Source organism: Lethenteron reissneri, chromosome 65 (genome assembly GCF_015708825.2).
Source record: "Lethenteron reissneri isolate LAM-NWPU_2019-01 chromosome 65, ASM1570882v1, whole genome shotgun sequence".
NCBI classification, from domain to species: domain Eukaryota; kingdom Metazoa; phylum Chordata; class Hyperoartia; order Petromyzontiformes; family Petromyzontidae; genus Lethenteron; species Lethenteron reissneri.
In genome coordinates this window covers 3,973,396-3,991,405 of record NC_083843.1, presented here as the reverse complement: position 1 = coordinate 3,991,405, position 18,010 = coordinate 3,973,396, and the positions used below count along the sequence as shown (strand labels likewise).

General features: G+C 50.0%; 1 protein-coding gene across 3 annotated transcripts in view; it reads left to right on the top strand.

Annotated features, from left to right (window-relative positions):
* Positions 1–11,378, top strand: part of LOC133359519 (E3 ubiquitin/ISG15 ligase TRIM25-like) — an 87,573-nt gene extending 76,195 nt beyond the window's left edge. Inside the window, exons 5-6 of one of the 3 annotated variants that reach the window (XM_061577939.1) lie at positions 6,362–6,526; positions 11,260–11,378. In XM_061577939.1, coding sequence (XP_061433923.1) covers positions 6,362–6,485 — 124 coding nt within the window. In that variant the 3' untranslated portion in view covers positions 6,486–6,526; positions 11,260–11,378. Of the gene's footprint in view, positions 1–6,361; positions 10,966–11,259 lie in introns of those variants that run through there. The other 2 variants (XM_061577937.1, XM_061577938.1) reach the window with 2 other exon arrangements.
* The last annotated feature ends 6,632 nt before the right edge of the window (positions 11,379–18,010 follow it).

Genomic DNA, 18,010 nt, shown 5'->3' with positions numbered 1-18,010 from the left:
CAGTAATTGCTCGCGCACCTATACCGAGCGCAGTGCAACACACCATCAGCCGGCCCCGGTCTGGCATGCTCCGCGGAATCAGCCACCGTGGAAATGACAGGCAAAAGGGGCTGAGGGGGACGTGTGCAACGATGAGTGCCTGATGCACACGCGCAGGGGAGTCCTTGAGCCAATCTGGAGAGTGCATCCACATTACTATGCCGAGAACCCTTATGGGAATTGACCTCAATGGATAATTCCTGTAACGTCTCAAGCCATCGAGACAGCTGGCCAGATTGCTGTTAGAATACTGGAGGGCAGCATGATCAGTGCTCACAACAAATTTTCTGCCGTACAGGTAAGGTAGATATTGGGGTACGAAGTGAACGATCACCAATAGTACCTTCCTCATCACACAGTAGTGGCTCTCAGCCGGAGAAAGGACATGGCTACCATATGCAACAACCCTCTCCACGCCATTCTTGGACTGAGACAAGATGACGCCAATGCCTGTATCGCTGGCATCAGTGTCCAGGATAATCGGCAAGGAAAAATCAAGGTAATCAAGCGTCGGCGTGGTCGCCAAGCAATCACGAAGGGCCCTGAATGCCTCATCCTCCTCCGTTCTTAATTGAAATCTCTTATTCTTTTCCATAAGGATGGACAGAGGCTTGGCGATGGTAGAAAAATGTGGAACGAACCGACGGGAGTAGGAAGCGAACCTGACAAAACTACGGACGTCCCCCATGGAAGTTGGGGTCAGCCAGTCACGAACACAAGAAGTTTTGTCCGGGTTCGTGGCGATACCGTCGGAGCTAACAATGTTCCCTAAGTACCACACGGATCGTTGCAAAAGATGACATTTGTTAGGCTTAAATTTGAGATTAGCGGAACGCATCCTGTTGAAAACAGCCTTCAATCGCCGAAGGTGATCCTCAAACGTACGACTGAACACAATAATGTCATCCAAGTATATGAGACAAGTGACCCATTGCAACCCAGATAAAACCAGCTCCATCAAGCGTTGGAATGTGGCGGGAGCAGAATTCATACCCTTGGTAAGACAGTTAAATTGAAAAAGTCCTTGAGGCGTACGGAATGCAGTTTTTGGCTTTGAAGACTCGTCCAGTGGCAGCTGCCAGAAACCGAAGGACAGATCGAGACTGGAAAAGTATTGCACCCCAGACAAAGCATCGAGGGAATCATCCATCCGTGGCAGAGGGTATCCATCCGCAACGGAAACCTTATTAAGCTTATAAAAATCAACACAAAACCTGAGGTTACCATCCTTTTTCTTAACAAGAACCACAGGTGTTCCACAGGGGCTATTAGATGGAGAGATTATGTCAGCGGCCAGCATCTCATCCACCGCACACCGCACACGGCCCCTCTCCGTGGGGCTCAACCGGTGGGAATTAAGTCATATAGGACTCGCCTCCCCGGTATCAATGTGGTGGAACAAGAGCAATGTGCGACCCAAATCAAAGTCATCTTTGCTAAACACGTCAGCATAGTCGGATAGCAGCGCCCGTAGTGCGCCGCGTTGACGACCGGCCAACGCCGAATTCTCCTGGCACAAATCCGCAATCCAACGATCGTCCGACAACGATTTGGAATGAGTCGCCCCGACCAATTTTCCAGGTCATCGTAGTCTGTAAAGGCAGTCGTGGCATGAGCCAAGACCATACTGGCCGGGACCAAAACACCTTCTGGACCCCCATTTAGAACCTGCAAAAACGGGGCCTGACCGGCACAGATAATCGTTTGGGCCCCTACAAGAGCAACACTCTTGGTAGCGGTGTTCGACGGGGACAACAGTATGCCCGCCGCCGCATTTGCTTCACCGAATCGTTTACGGCATCGTAATGGAACGAGCATTTGGGAGCCCAGAGGAATTTCCACAGTAACATCTGCAAGTGCCTGCACTGTCGCGCATGGCGGAGGATGACCGAGCGGGGACGGCAAAAAAAACATCTTACGGCCTGCTGGCAACTCTAGACATCCCTGATCAACAAGGATCTTAACAGGCATCTTAGGAAGAAAGTCGGTGCCTAATAAACAGGGCACCGCCAAGGACCTGGAAATCAAAACCGTCCCCAATGCAGCAACATTCCCTAATGGCAATATGGGCATCCACCTAGCCGACGATGCCCATACTACCCCTGTTGGCAGCAATACACGCATCAAAGGTCGGCCGTACCCATGAGGCAGGAATAGAATGGAATTGGCAAATCACGTCGGACATAATAGTGGCAGACACCTCAGTGTCCACCAACATGCGAACATCTACCCCCTGTATAGAACCTGGCACTGTGGAAGATCCCGTCGCCACGGCCACAACGTGTCGTGTCAATTTCCTCCATTGTATTATCGACAGCGGCGAACCCCCAACGAGATCGTTTGAATCGCGAAGCGATGGATTACTATGCGCGTCGAAAGATGCGTGAGATGACAATTGATGCCGGGTGTCTGGTGCGTGCCAACTTGCCTGGCCGGGGTTGTGGTCCGTCAATGGAGGAGGCGGCACCAGAGCTGGAGCCCCGGGAGGCGGTGGAGGACCAGGGCGACTCCAGCAGTCCTGTGCAAAATGGTCCAAGTGGCCACACTTGACACATGTCACCGCGGCCCGTCGAGCGGCTCCATCATCAGCCATGCGCGACTTGTAGGACCCCTCATGACGCCGGTCTGGCCTCCGCCGCAGCTCTTAGTGAGGAGCGACGGCCGCCAGGTCTCCGATCGTCCCGTCGTCCGGAATGTGGATGACTTTAGATGGCGCCCATCCCTTGGGTTCACCATCTCCCGTCCAGGCGGCCATCAGCACCCAACGCTGCAAGTTGTCCTTGGCGTCGAGGCACCTAGCGGCCCATCAGGATGTCAGCGGCTCATGACCGCACACCGGCAATGTAATGCCCATCTCTTTTGCCAGTTTAAGCATCTTGCTCAAGATGAGAGGGTCGAGCACATCGGGTCTGGTGTCGGGGTAAGCGGCCATCGCGAGCGTCAAAAGAGCCACCCGGTAGGCAAGGGGAGATTCATTACTCCCTCGTCAACAATTCATAAACTTCCGCTGAGTGTCTGAAGAAGGCTCATAAACTTCTGCCATCTCGGAAAATGTGCCTTACAACGTCTTCTTCTTGTCAGCGGGAATAGAGCGGAACACCGCTAACGACACGTCGTCGAGAAGGGTAGGCAGGGCACCCAAAGCCTCTTCTGTCCACCGTACTGAACGAAACGCGGACTCGAACTTCCATGTAAAAGCACTCCAGTCGCCGGCCGTGACGAATTCCTTGATATGGGGAAGACGATGACTGCGCCCCGCACTGCTGTCACTGGAGGACTCCATCATGCCCAGCAGCGAGCCGCGTGGCTCCGGCGAAATTGTCGGCTCAGACTGCGCCTTCGCAGCTGCGCCCAAGATGGTGGCCTCCCGCCACGTGGCGCCCTTCCCGGTGGTAATGGAGGACGGCTCCTCTGCGGGCGTAATGGCGGCCGTAAATTGCACGACGGGACCCTCCAGGGCCCCCGGAAGGAACCCTGCACGTCTCCACTCGGCAGCACTTCCTGTGGCCTTCCCGGCGACCCAGACAACGCGACCAGCATCACAGAGAGAGTCGATCTGCTCAGTAACACCCCGCCAGCCATTGTCCGCCCCTGGAGAGGAAGACAGCTCTGGTCCGACATCCTTCCTCGGTGCCATGGTCGCGCCAGCCGTGGTTACAGTAATCGGGTCCACGGCACCCGGGGTAGGTAGGTTTTGAGTGAGCGAGTCGTCATCGTCGTCGGAAGACGGTGCAGGCGGGTTCTTTTTCTTGAGATACTTGGACATCTTTGCGGTACATCGCGTTGTCCGGCTCCAAGAATCACTTCTGACTCCAGTTGCAATTAACATCTTCGACGACGAATTATGACTTGCGTCTTTCTTTCTTTATTTCTGTGTCGGCTGTACAGCTCCATGCTCCTTCTCGAAAAATAACTGTCCCGTTCTTCTCTGCGAGGCGTGTGTTGACTCTTCTCCGTGCACGGCTCGTCTCTGCGCGGCATGTGTTGACTCTTCTCTGTGCACGGCCCGCTCACACTCCCTGCTCCTGCACACCGCTGGTTGGCAGCGTGCACAGAGGCTACCCTCGGACCGTCACGTGGCCACAGGCATTCCGAAGGTGCGAGACGTGGTCCCGCTTCGAGATTTCCTACACTGACCTCGAGCCTTTTCCTGCTTCCCCTTATATCCCTCTCACGTGGAGCCAAGCCCAGCCTCTAGCCACGCCCCTTCCAGAACCTTCCCGATGTTTCCCCCCAAGCACCCTTGAGCTCCGCCCTTGAACTTTGGCCCAGATGAACCCACTTAATTTGATTTGCTTATGGCTGATGCAGCGGAGCCTATCCAGCCGATCGGCGACCATCGGTGTACTCTCTTTTTACACTAGTATGTGTACACAAATACTAATGAATATTAGTATATGTGTACACTAATACTAACGAATACTAGTATGTGTACACAAATACGAATGAATTTTAGCATGTGTACACACGAATACTAACGAAGAATAGTATGTGTACACAGATACTAGCGAATACTAGTACAGGTAGTCCCCGAATTACGATGGAGATGCGTTACGACGACCCCATCGTAAGTCGAAAATGGCCTAGCCTACCCAGGAGTCTTAAAGAACGGTGATAATTTAGCAAAACATAGCAATTTACAGTACTGTACTGTACACATTATATACTGTATGTATTTATGAATTACAATACCGTATTGCACAGTTTTTTCAGAAAACAATCCTATCTGCTATAAAAACGTTTAACATGCATTGAACGTATCGTATCGTGGTAACCCTAAAATGAAATCGTTAAAGCTACGTATCATACATGCATTGAACGTATCATAACGTATCATATTGTACTGTAGTCACCAATATTCTGTCCGTCTGCATACTTGAACGATGTTAGGTTGTTGATGGCCACATTAACTGAGTTGTCGTAAAAGGAGGATGGCGATGATAAAGCAGCATGTTCATCAATTCGCTCCTTTTCGGCTGTAATTTGGATGAAAGAGTCCTCACGAGACGTACAATGAGGGAAAAAAGTATTTGATCCCCTGCTGATTTTGCACGTTTGCCCACTGACAAAAACTGATCAGTCTATCATTTTAATGGTAGGTTAATTTGAACAGCGAGAGACCGAATAACAACAAACAAATCCAGAAAAACGCATGTTAAAAATGTTATAAATTGATTTGCATTTAAATGAGGGAAATAAGTATTTGACCCCTCTGCAAAACATGACTTAGTACTTGGTGGCAAAACCCTTGTTGGCAATCACAGAGGTCAGACGTTTCTTGTAGTTGGCCACGAGGTTTGCACACATCTCAGGAGGGATTTTGTCCCACTCCTCTTTGCAGATCTTCTCCAAGTCATTAAGGTTTCGAGGCTGACGTTTGGCAACTCGAACCTTCAGCTCCCTCCTCAGATTTTCTATGGGATTAAGGTCTGGAGACTGGCTAGGCCACTCCAGGACCTTAATGTGCTTATTCTTGAGCAACTCCTTTGTTGCCTTGGCCGTGTGTTTTGGGTCATTGTCATGCTGGAATACCCATCCACGACCCATTTTCAATGCCTTGGCTCAGGGATGGAGGTTCTCACCCAAGATTTGATGGTACATGGCCCCGTCCATCATCCCTTTGATGCGGTGAAGTTGTCCTGTCCCCTTAGCAGAAAAACACCCCCAAAGCATAATGTTTTCAACTTCATGTTTGACGGTGGGGATGGTGTTCTTGGGGTCATAGGCAGCATTCCTCCTCCTCAAAACACGGCGAGTTGAGCTGAATCCAAAGAACTCCATTTTGTATTCATATTCTTGGGTTTTTTCGGTAAAGTCGCGTAGCTAAAAATTTTAAAAAAAAATTAATAAAAGTAAAATAAAATAAAGCAAGCGTGCTGTGACGGTTCCACCTGAAGACGGAAGCTTGTGTTGTAAAATATTTTACAATTTTGTCATATTGCTATCGCCATCGTAAGATCGAAATATCGTAAGTCGGACCATCGTAAGTCGGGGACTTCCTGTATGTGTATACAAACACTAACGAATATTAGAATGTGTACACAAATGATAACGAATATTAGTATGTATACACTAATACTGACGAATATTAGTATGTGTACACTAATACTAACGAATACTAGTCCTGTATGCATTTGTCATACGCGTCATAATCACAGTGTTACATATCAACGTATCACGTACTGCGGTATGACCACAACAACACAACAGACAACACAACACCAGCGTGTGTGTGTGTACACGCCACGTGCACTGCTAGTGCCGCTACTGCGCACACGTAGGCGTGACTGCTGTGCGGGTGTCGTCGCTGTTCTCACCACAGATGGACGCTCACCGACTCTGGACACAAACTCAGCCCACGACCTCCTCCAGATTTCCTCGGATCTCAGGACGGTGACGCGGAGCGGTGTCCGCCAGGATCGCCCCCATCACCCACACCGCTTTGAGTGGAGGCCACAAGCCCTCTGTTCTGAGAGCTTCTCATCGGGTCAGCATTACTGGGAGGTGGACGTGGGGAGTGCGAGGTGGTATAGGGTGGGAGTGGCGTACGGGACGATCCCAAGGAGAGGGAGTGGTGATGAGTGCCGCCTAGGAAGGAGTGACGTATCCTGGTGTCTACGGAAACGTGGCGACGGCTTTTCAGTGGTGCATAGTGGGGTAAAGACCTCACTGTCGGTGCCGGAGCCTCCGCGGAGAGTCGGGGTTCATCTTGACTGGGATGCGGGGCTGCTGTCGTTTTACAGCGCCGACTCATTGGCACCGTTGCACTCGTTTCACCAACCCTTCACTCAGCCCCTACATCCTGGGCTGGGAGTGGGGTGGGGTGACTCATTGAGGATTGTGGATTTGAGTGGTGCGTCCTGAGAGAGGTGAACGCGAACAGCGCAGAGGGCAGACACCACGACGCATGGCGCTCGCCACCCACGTCACCGTCACGTGTAGTGCCACGCCCGTGACTGGCTGGTGGCTGTCGGTGGCTCGGGGCTGCATGGCTCTCCATCATAACCTTCATAGGAGGGGGGGGTGATAAAAATACGTACCGCTCTGTGTGTGTGTGAAGCAAATGTGGATGTGTTCATGCTGCCAGAGGAGTGTGACTGTAGTTTAGGGGTGCAGTGAGTAGCAATGGTGAACTGGGATGTGTTTATACACTTGTGGTGTCATGGATTGTGGGAGCGATACAACAACAATAATAACATTAATTTTAAAAAGTATAAATGTATGCGTACGACAATGCCATTGCAACGCTTGGATATTTGATGCTACGATGAAAGTACAGAACACAAACAACAACAATGTAGTTGTGTACAGCGTAATTCGTGCTCACTGCATCCCACATGTCGTGATTTATTTTATTTTAAACCTACGTAACTTTACCGAAAGAACCAAATAGTATGGATTCCTGCAGTCCCGAAAGCTTCAAATCAAGATTGAACCGCCTCTATTTGGAGGGTTTTCACAAATATGTTCGAGCTTTTAACACACTGCGAGACAAGAGGGCTCACCTGATCGAGTCGCTAACCTTTCTCAAGAGACGCCGCGATAACAATGTAATACCGATCGCATTTACACTCACATCTGCTGCTGTCACTTCTCCTAACGCTGAACGGATCTTCTTCAAAGCTAGCCTATCGGTCATCTCAGAGAGAATAAGATTGCTCCGATTTGAACTTGATAGTTTAGACAAGACACTCTAACAATCACACTTAAAATTAACAGATAAAATGTCCGCTTCTGATTAGGACCATGTAGATAACATCACAGTCTCTTCTGCTACTTCAATGTCAACCAAATGTAAAGTTAACTTGATTTCTAAATTCAACCTCCTGTCAAAAAAGAAGCCAGAGCCACACATTAAAAAGTTAGATGTTAACAAGATTGTCATCAATCAGAGTAACATCCCAATTTCCGACAGCATAAAATCGGTACTAGCTACAGGGTTGAATTTTGTGTAACCCCTAAACATATCCCAGTGGATGGTATAAAAGCCCAGGTCGACGTAGCCCTCAAAGGCTTGGGACACATCCCGACAGACGTTGCTAGATCTGAAATCGCTGCTATCCTCAAAAACGCTAAGAAACCCATTAGCAATATCAGCAAGGACGAGCGTTTTTAAATCCTTTATATTAAGTTCACTTGCTTGCGCGCTTACGACCGTGCAAATCTTTCGGTCGTTTTTTAACCCACTTCCCGTGATCCAATCGAGCTGACATTTTTCACACAGACTCGTTGTGCGTGACAATTTATTTTCGTGAATTTTTTTTCTCCAAAATGTTACACTTTTTAGGATTTTTTTTTTATATTTAATTACCAATTACTTAATGGTGGCAGGCAATCATCTGACCCATAGGTGGCAGCCATCTCAAGCCAGAGGACGAGAGGACTCGCATATAAAGGATTTATAGTGAAAAACTTTGTTTTTACGGGTTAATTTTTTAACTCTCTAAATTAAAAACAGAGATGACATTGTCATCCTCTCAGCCGACAAGGGCAATGCCACTGTCATCATGGATAAAACCACTTACAACAACAAAATGCAGGAACTTCTGAATTAATGGCACCATTACCAAAATCAACAGAGATCCAACCAACTGCATAGCTACTAAAATCAACAATAGCATCACTAAATCGACTTCTCTAATCGATTAGACCAAGCAGAGCTCCCTAAAACATTCGACTGCTAGACCACCAAGATTATATGGCCTTCCAAAAATGCACAAAGTAGGTACCCTGCTCCGTCCTATCGTCTCCATGATTAACTGACCCACCTACAAACTGGCCCAATTTCTGTCTGAGACTCTGCTTCCTTTCACTGGCTAGTCCACCTCAGCTGTACTTAACTCAGCTCAATTGATTTCTCTAATCAAGGACATATCACTGTCTCCAGATCATTTGCCTGTCAGTTTCGATGTAGTATCTCTGTTCACCAATGTACCTGTACTTGACACCATTGCAATCATTGAAGACTTGGTCCAACAAGGACTGAATCCAGATGTACCAACTTTTGTAAGGCACTGTCTTACCAACACATACTTAACCTGCAATGGTACATTCTATAGACAAAATGAGGGTACCCCAATGGGTTCTCCCTTATCGCCAGTGGTAGCTAATGTTTTCATGGAGAAATTTGAGAGAGATGCCATCCAGACATCCACCATACGTCCTTCCTTGTGGAAGAGATGCGTAGATGACACGTTCGTCATCTGGCCACATTGCCTACCAGCACTGAATCAAGTTCTCAACCACATCAATTCCATACACTCGTCTATCAAATTCACCATGGAAGTGGAAAAGGATGGAAAGCTACCATTCCTGGATATTTTGATCGAGAAGAGACTGATGGCTCGTTGGGACATTCGGTCTACAGGAAAGCAACCCACACGGATGCCTATCTAAAGCCTGACTCCCACCACCATCCAGCCCAGAAGAATTCCCTCTTCAAAACATTACACCATAGGGGCCCATTGCATCTCCGACCAGCACCACCGAGCCAGTGAGTTGGAGCACGTACACCAAGCCCTCTGGATGAACGGATACTCGGACCGTACAATCCGCAAAGTTGTCTCTCCAGTCATACAGAGACAACCTTCTGAGGATCCAACCAAAACCATGACTTTACCGTACATACCAGGGGTTACCAAAAAGATTTCCAAAAAATTTCACAAACACAAGATCCAGGTTCGTTTTAATACAGTCCACAAAATCCGTAATCCGATCTGTAAAATATGTGATTTCTTACATGCAATACCCTGGTGTCTACAAACTGAGTTGTGGTTGCAGCAGCAGTTACATTGGGGAAACGAAACGACTGGTCTCGGACCGCGTCCGTGAACACAAGGCAGATCAGAAACACAGTAGGAACAATACTTCTGCCAATGCCGATCATTGTTTAAACGCTATGGGCTCACATGAAATAGATTTTTCCAAGACGGATGTACTCTGCAAACCTACCGGCTACCTTCAGGGATTTGTTTTTGAAGCCATCCAGATATATAAACACAGACAGAACTTCAACCGAGAGGATGGGTACAAACTGAGCAATCATTGGAAAGACTATTTTAACCACGTAAAATCTTAACTGACTGTCATGTTTCCATCAAACTTGCCTATGTCAGCTGTTATTGCGACTCTCTGTATCTCTCTCTATGCCTCTCTCTTAGATCTCTCATGCTCACATGTCCGTTGCATTGCACTCTCGTGCCTTTGGATTGCACTCTCAGGCCCACATGTCTTTTGGATTGCACTCTCATACTCACAGGCCCTTTGGATTACACTTGTTGGGTTACACTACATCGTCGAGGAGGCTGCTCTAATTTTTTTCTACAGTTACATGCTAATTTCTTACATTAACATCATGCTTATCTCTCATATTAACATAGCCACTTCCGTGCCCTCTAATTTCTCACATTTACATCATGCTAATCTCTCACATTTACATAGCCACTTCTGTGCCCTCGTCGAGGAGGCCGCTTTCCTTCTTTTCTACAGTCACATGTTAATGTCTCACATTAACATCACTAGCCCCGGTCACTTCTTTATGACCCTTAGGCTACACCCATTTAAAACCTTTTAAAACAGTCTGCCTCAGCAGCAGACTATGCTTTCCCACCTGATGACGGATGATTGTGTTGCGCCCGAAACGTCGTGATTTATTTATTTTATACCTACGTGACTTTACCGAAAGAACCAAATAGTATATACAGGGTCCTTCAATAATTATATATACAGGGTGTTTCAAAAATTATATATACAGGCTGCTTCAATAATTATATATACAGGGTGCTTCAATAATTATATATAAAGGGTGCTTTAATAATTATATATACAGGCTGCTTCAATAATTATATATACAGGGTGCTTCAGAAAATGTGAACACTTCTGAGACTTTGCAAAGATGCCACCAGAAATGTGCCCCCGGGCTCTGGAGACCACCAGGCAATGTGTTGATAATGATCAATTAAAAATACATTTTGTTGTTATTATTTTTATTTTACTCTGATCACTCTGATCACATTTTATTTTCTCATACAAGACCAGCCCACCAGTGCCACGGAATGGGAATCTACTCCCTCCCTCCCTCCAACCCTCCCCACCCTCCCTCTCCTCCCTCCCTCAAACCCCTCCCCACCCTCACCTCCCTCTATCTGGGTTCTCCGTTCTCCTCCCAGAATGTTTAAGCCCCTAATAAAAAAAATTGTCCGACGCCACTTTCATTTGCAGAGGAGGAGCGCAGATCTCGGGGCAATCGTTGGTGGCGCCGGCTCCTCGCTGCCTGGCTGCTGCCTATCCCACTCCATGTCTGTGGATCCTCCCTGCTGGCGCCTCTGAGGTCGTCCTCTCTGCACGAGAGCGAGCGACTTACCGTGCGGTGTGCTACAAGTTGAAATCATGGTTTTTGTTATTGTTCTTGTCAACCTATCCCTGGACTCCCGCACCTCCAAATTAGCACGGATGCGATGTACAGTGCGAAAGAAATTCAACACACGTACGTACGTAGATACGTACACGGACAGATGCCACCCTATGTCATGCGGGTTATGGGAGTTTTTTGACCCAAACTTCGTCACGATGGCAAGCGCGGGTTGTGAAGACGGCACGTGTAGTCAGACGTTGGGAGTCTATCACAGCGCAGGGACGGCCACGGATGTCGCTGCACTGCCCCCTGCTGCCCACGACGTCGTCTCAGCGTCGCGACCGCTGGGAGCGTCACGGAGACGAAGGCGAGGTGCGTCAAGGAGGGTGTCATGAACCTGCTCCACGTGGCGCCAACTGGCCACCTCACTGCCCCTAGCGTGACCCTCGCCTTCAAAAGGCTTTGTCACAAGCCGGGTTCTATCGCACGGTGTTCATCAAGATGGTCGTGAAGCGTGCTCAGTGCTTGCATTATTCTGCCATCGCTTACAGGGTGTCTCCTTCCCCCTTCCCCCCTCCTCGCCCTCCCCCCACCTCTCCCTTCTCCCCCTCCGCCCCCTCCTCCCCCCCTCCTTCATATGTTATGATCTTGATAAGTTTAATATTTGATTATTTTTATTCATGTGCAGGATACAGACAGCCAACCAAAGGGTGAGAATAGGATGGGAAGTATCGTTGTTCACAAGACACTGACACGAGGCTCAGAGCATCATTCCACATCAAAGCATCACGGCGGCTAGGAGATGTTAACTACCTCGCCTGGTGTACAGGAGGTCATGGGTTCGATCCCGGCCCTGACGCCTGCTGTATATTTCGAGTTTCCGTGTCACTCTCTCCCCGTGGTCGCGTGGATTTTTCCGGTTTTACCTCCACATTTATAATTATGAGTATTTGGCTGCTATAAATTTCTACGCGATGAGCCACTTCATTGAGCTGTCATTACGTGTGGCGAGGTCGCTTCTGTGTGTAGAACTTTAAAAGAGCCGCATAGCTCAGTGGCCTTGCCTGGCAAATCGCCCGATGCAGCTACTTGTTGTTGTAGTCACCAGCAACACGTCACGGAACTCAAATTGTCAACGGTGTACTGGGTTCACTGTCCAACACACAACCGGCTAGTGCTGAAGTCGTCACTGATTGGCACGTGTTGTGCGTGGTGACGTCACAACGCACGTCCTCATGCATAGTGACTGTGGCGCGCGTGTCCATAGCAACCAGCCTCTGTATTAATCAGCTGTTTGCATTTTAGGTGGTTAAATACAACTTACATCGATATTCTTGTATCACTCGATGGCAGCACAGTGCTGACTCGGGGAGACAAGGACAAAGACCCCCCGTTAAGCCTTAACAGATGTTAGGTCAAGTGCTGTTAGCGAGTAGCAGCACCTGTGAAGGCCGCAACTGTGGCACACGAGGGGGTGGGTGGCCAGCACCATTCGAGGCCGCCTTTGTCTCCCTCGCGGTGATGTTTACTATGCACCGCACCATGTAGACATTTGAGGTTGAGTCGACCTAGAGGAGACCCAGGACCAGTTGTTCAGAACATTCTTCACCGGCGTTGGCGGCCGTGCGTTGGAATTCAACTCGGTTGGCCCGGGTTCGTAGCGCAGCGCGCCGCTAACCGCTGCGCCACCGCTCCCCACGCCGGGTGGCTGCGCAGCCCTGACCGGCTGAGACGCGGACACCGTGGGGCTCCCATCACAAGGAGACCCCACGTGGAGACGTTTCAACGTCAACCCGCTGACGTTGCTCCTTCACATCGTTGCCGTGGCCCAGGATGCATCTAACACGACGAGTTGCGTTGGGCGAGCGAGCGGCCTGGCTGAGCGGCAGCGATGGATCGCGCGGAGGGATCCGCTGAGCGAGCAGCTGACTGTCACCTACCCAGTGACGAGCACGAGGCCTAGCCCAGCCCTCACCAATTAGAGACCAGCACATGAAGTGGGGTGCTAGGAGGGGGGGGGGGGACGGCGCCCTGGGTTTGGAGGGGGTAGGGGGAGGGGTAGGGGATGGGGGGGTAGGGGTAGTGGGAGGGGTAGTGGGATTGGGAGGGGGAGTGGGAGGGGGACGGGGAGTGGGAGGGGTTGAGGGAGTGGTAGGGGGAGGGGTTGAGGGAGTGGTAGGGGTTGGGATTGGGGGAGGGGGTGCTAAGGAAGGGGACGTGAGGTGGGGGGGGGGTTGTCTGGGTGGGGGGGCTTGGGGGTTGTCACGCGAGAGGAGGAACCCCTAGGGGGTGGGGTGATGGGGATGTTGGGGGTCACGTGGGGTTCATTTGTTTCACTGCCGGCACTGGTCCAAAGTTGCGGACCAAATCAGGAATCGAGACCGATTCCCAGACGCCGTTTGAGTCCCTGCGGGGCCTGGAGCGGTGTTGGAGCACGCCACGCGAGGGCACTGCCACTCCACCGCAGAGATTCGCGGGGCGCGCTGAACAATGAAAGTGCACGGGAGATTTCAAAAGAGGCTGTGGCCAAATCAACCCGAGATCTCTGAAGCTACGCAATGTTGAGTCTGGACTGTGGCACTTGGATTGGTGAGCGGCGTGCACGTCGAAGTGCGGTGTGCAGATTACGCGTTGTGCCTCTTTCCTATGCGCTTGCAGGTTCTGCCCTTTGTTGATCAGGGCGAGTTCTGTGACGTTCCCTCCACTTGCTGGGAGCATCGTCAAGATTTGAAGCTTCTTCAGTTCTAAGAATAAAGTTGAGGAGCATTGACAGCTTTCATTCTTCGTTACAGTGGAGCTGAGATTCCAATCATAATTGTAAAGTTATTTAATGAGCTTCAGGATATTCCTCGAGCCATGGGTAAGGTTTTACATAATTCTAGATTTTAAGCTTTCGTGACTGCAAGGATTCATACTCTTGGGTGTTTTCAGTAAAGTCACGTAGGTAAAATAATAATAAAAATAAAATAATAAATGAAAATAAATCTATGAAATCACGACGTTTCAGAGGCAACACAAGCTTCCTTCATCAGGTGTAAAAAAGGGCACAGCAAAATAACTGTAGCGAGAGTTATTTGTGGTGAGACATTATTACATAGGGTAAGAAGAGGGGGATGAGCCAAGGAGAACGGGTGCTGGATGGGGGGGGGGAGCCAGGAAGGTAAAGGTGGTACTAAAGGGCGGCATCACGGAGGTGGAGGGAGTACGAGGTGCAGGATGGGGGAGGGGGGTTGGGGTGTGGGTGGAGCCAGGAAGGTGAAGGTGGTGCTAATAGACGGCGTCACGGATAGTGGAGGGGGGACGCAGAGCGGGGGAGAGTGGCGGTTGAGATTTAATATGGTTAATCACATCTTCCAATGATTGCTCAATTTGAATCCATCTTCTCGATTGAAGTTATGTCTGTGTTTGAATATCTGTATGGTGGTATCCAGACGGCTTGCAGAGTACCTTGGTATCAGGGAAAACAATATCATGATCACCCACAGCGTTGTAACAATGATCAGCAACGGCTGAAGAATTCGTTCTGCCGTGTTTCAAATCTCATTTGTGCTCGCAAATTCGGTCCGAAATATGTCGTTTCGTCTCCCCGGTATAGCAGTCACCGCAGGTACAACTCAATTTGTAAAAACCGGGGTACTGTAAGTCCAGAATGGCATCCTTTATGGATGGGATCAGATCACAGATTTTATGTACTGTACTGAATCGGACTAGGATCTTATGTTTGTTTAGAATTTTGGAGATCTTTATGGTCACGCCTGCTATGTATGGCAATGTGGTAGTTTTGATCTGAGTTTCAGGTGGTTGGTTCTGTATGGTGGGAGAAAGAGCTTGGCGGATAGTGCGGTCAGAGTATCCGTTCATTTGTAGTGGGTTTGAATTAGGTGCACACACACGCAGCTTGGAGGCAACACTATTTATTAAACGGTAAGTAATATAACACTGTACATGAGGTGGTGACCACCTTCCTCAACTCACTAACACTCTGGAACACGACACAGACTGGACCAGGCAGGCAACGGCCTGCCTGGCCCAGGACGACGACCCGGGACTTGAGAACCGATGATGTCGTCTTCACTTCGGAGTACAACAGCCTCGCTCTGCGTTCACACCACGCTTATATCTGCTCTGGCGTGGCCCGCTCCGCCCAGGCCACACCTCCCTTCCCAGGCCACGCCTCCCTTCCCCCACCTCACGGGAGGTCTGGGTCCCTCCACCACGTGACCCCCCAGGCACCCTCTTGGGGCCCCCAGCCCTCGTACGGGCCGACACAGTAGTGACGTCTTATGTCACTACACATTTGTCCAAGTAACGAGACATTGACTGGACAAGAAGGGACTTGCATTTGCCCTTTTCAATCGATCGTCAGTCTGCGTGCCAACATCGCCCTCACTAAAGTGGGCATCGGTGCACATCACAGCAGCATGCGAACGGTACCGGGGTCACAGAGCAACAGGAATGGAACAAAAGAAACCCGTCACCACCTCAGCGGCGACTACTGGCTGAGCAAAGTAAATTTGTAACAAATAGCATAAGAACATTAATTAGCAAATAAAGTGAATAATAAGTAAAGAAGATTTATAAAAAGTAAAGTGAATGAAAAATAAAATGAATACAAATACGTATAAATAAGATTAATAAAGTATATTAACTTACTAATTTAAATATAGTAATTAAACATTTTATATTGTTTCATAATATTAATAGTGATTTATTTCTGAAAAATTTATAATAAAATGAATAATTTAAATAAACGTAATTTTTATATTAAAAATTATTAAATATATAACATATTTCATTGCTTAAAATAAAATTAATAACGTGTGAATGATACGTGAATAATAAAATTAAACAAGCAAATAAAACAAGTAATAAATGCACCGGTTCCACCTCTTGTTAAATGGTGGATGTGTAGAGGAGTAGAAGAAAGTGGTGGCGTCATGTGCGCTGTCCGGTGCGATGGCGTCACAGGACGTGGGGTCATGCGCGCTGGACAGCGCAAATGACGACACAGCTCCTCGAGCAAAAAGGGGGGACCCCGTGACGTAAGCGGGGTCGTAGCTGGAGAGTAGGGTCGAAGTAGGGTGGAACGGGGGGAGCCAGGGGCAAGAGGGTAGGAATAGGGGATAGCACATCGTCAGGGCTGGACGTGGCTGTGCTCCTCGGTCGGCCGTGTTGGCTGATCCCACGGCCGGCGCAGAGGAGACAGCACAGGGCTGCCGGCTGTGTCGGGACCGAGTGGGACCGAGCCCAGGACCCCTAACCTCTGGGAAGTGGTTCACCCCCCCCGTGTGTTGTGTAGTATTTAATAAACGGCGAAAGCCCTTAACATTACCTCCGTCTCTGAGTAAGTCGTCGCTAACTCGTCTACAGAAGTGTAATGCGAGCAAGGACAGGGTCACGTGAGTGTGGGCGGAGTCAGGGTCACGTGAGGAGGAGGAGGAGTCAGAGTCACGTGAGGGGGAGGATATAAGGGGAGAACCGGAAGGGGATCAGGAGTGGAGACAGGATAGAAAAGGGAGAGGCCACGCGGAGTGCTGGCGAGGAGTGGCGTGATTGCCACGAGGCTGGAGTCACGGCACCATCGGCCAACGGTGTTCGTGGGGCAGCAGGGGTGTCTGCAGAGTGTGCGGGAGCACACGGAGCAGCAGAGTGGCTGCTGAGTGTGCGGAGTCACACGGAGCAGCAGGGTGACTGCGGAGTGTGCGGAGCACACGAGCAGCGGTGTGGCTGCAGAGAGAGAGAGCGGAGGACTCAGACGACGTGTGGAGGCACACAGCGGAGAAGGTGCGGGTCCGAGCGGAGACATCGCGGGGTGCGAGCAAGAACCCAATAAAGGACACGGAGAACAACATCGCCTGAGAATCCTTTATTACACTGGAGTCAGAAGTGAGACATGTTGAAACAGCTCAGAAGAAAGGCCATACCTGCACCATCTTCTGCACCATCTTCTGAAGAAGACGACGACCTTTCTCCGGCGGTGGCGCTACCAACAATGGAAGGCGGAGGCGAGACAGGGACGGGCGATGCGCTGAGAGTGCAGGATGTCGCCGGCGCAGCGGGACCGTCTCCGGGGGTGGGCGCCGAGGAAGGGTGGCGACACGTGGCGGCCCAACTTGAGTCGCTGAAGGCTGTTTTAACTCAGCTTTGCACCCTGGTGACGCCCACGATGAGTCCGGGGAGCCCGAGCAGAGGGCAGCCGAGTGGGGCCTTGTCGTCGCTTCCAGCCCCCTCCACCACGCGGCACGGGGCCGCCATCTTGGGCGTGGTCGGGGAAGAATGGCGGGAAGACGCCATCTTGCCGCCTCCGACGCGGGAGGACGCCATCTTGGGCGTGGTCGGAGACGAACGACGGGGAGCCGCCATTTTGAACACGTTGCAAAGTGACGCCATCTTGTCGCTACTGCATGGGACATCATCGGCGAATGAAGGCGGCGTGGGGACCCGCAGCCAGCGTCTAACGACTGTGAAAGAGTTCTCCATTGGTGGAGATTGGAGCGCATTCGCCTGCCGTTTCAAGCGACGGTACGATCCGCTAAATGGACTTATGCGGAGGCTTTGGAGGTCTTGCCAACGCTTCTTGACGACGAGTCCATCCGGTTCTTTCGCTCCATCAAAGAC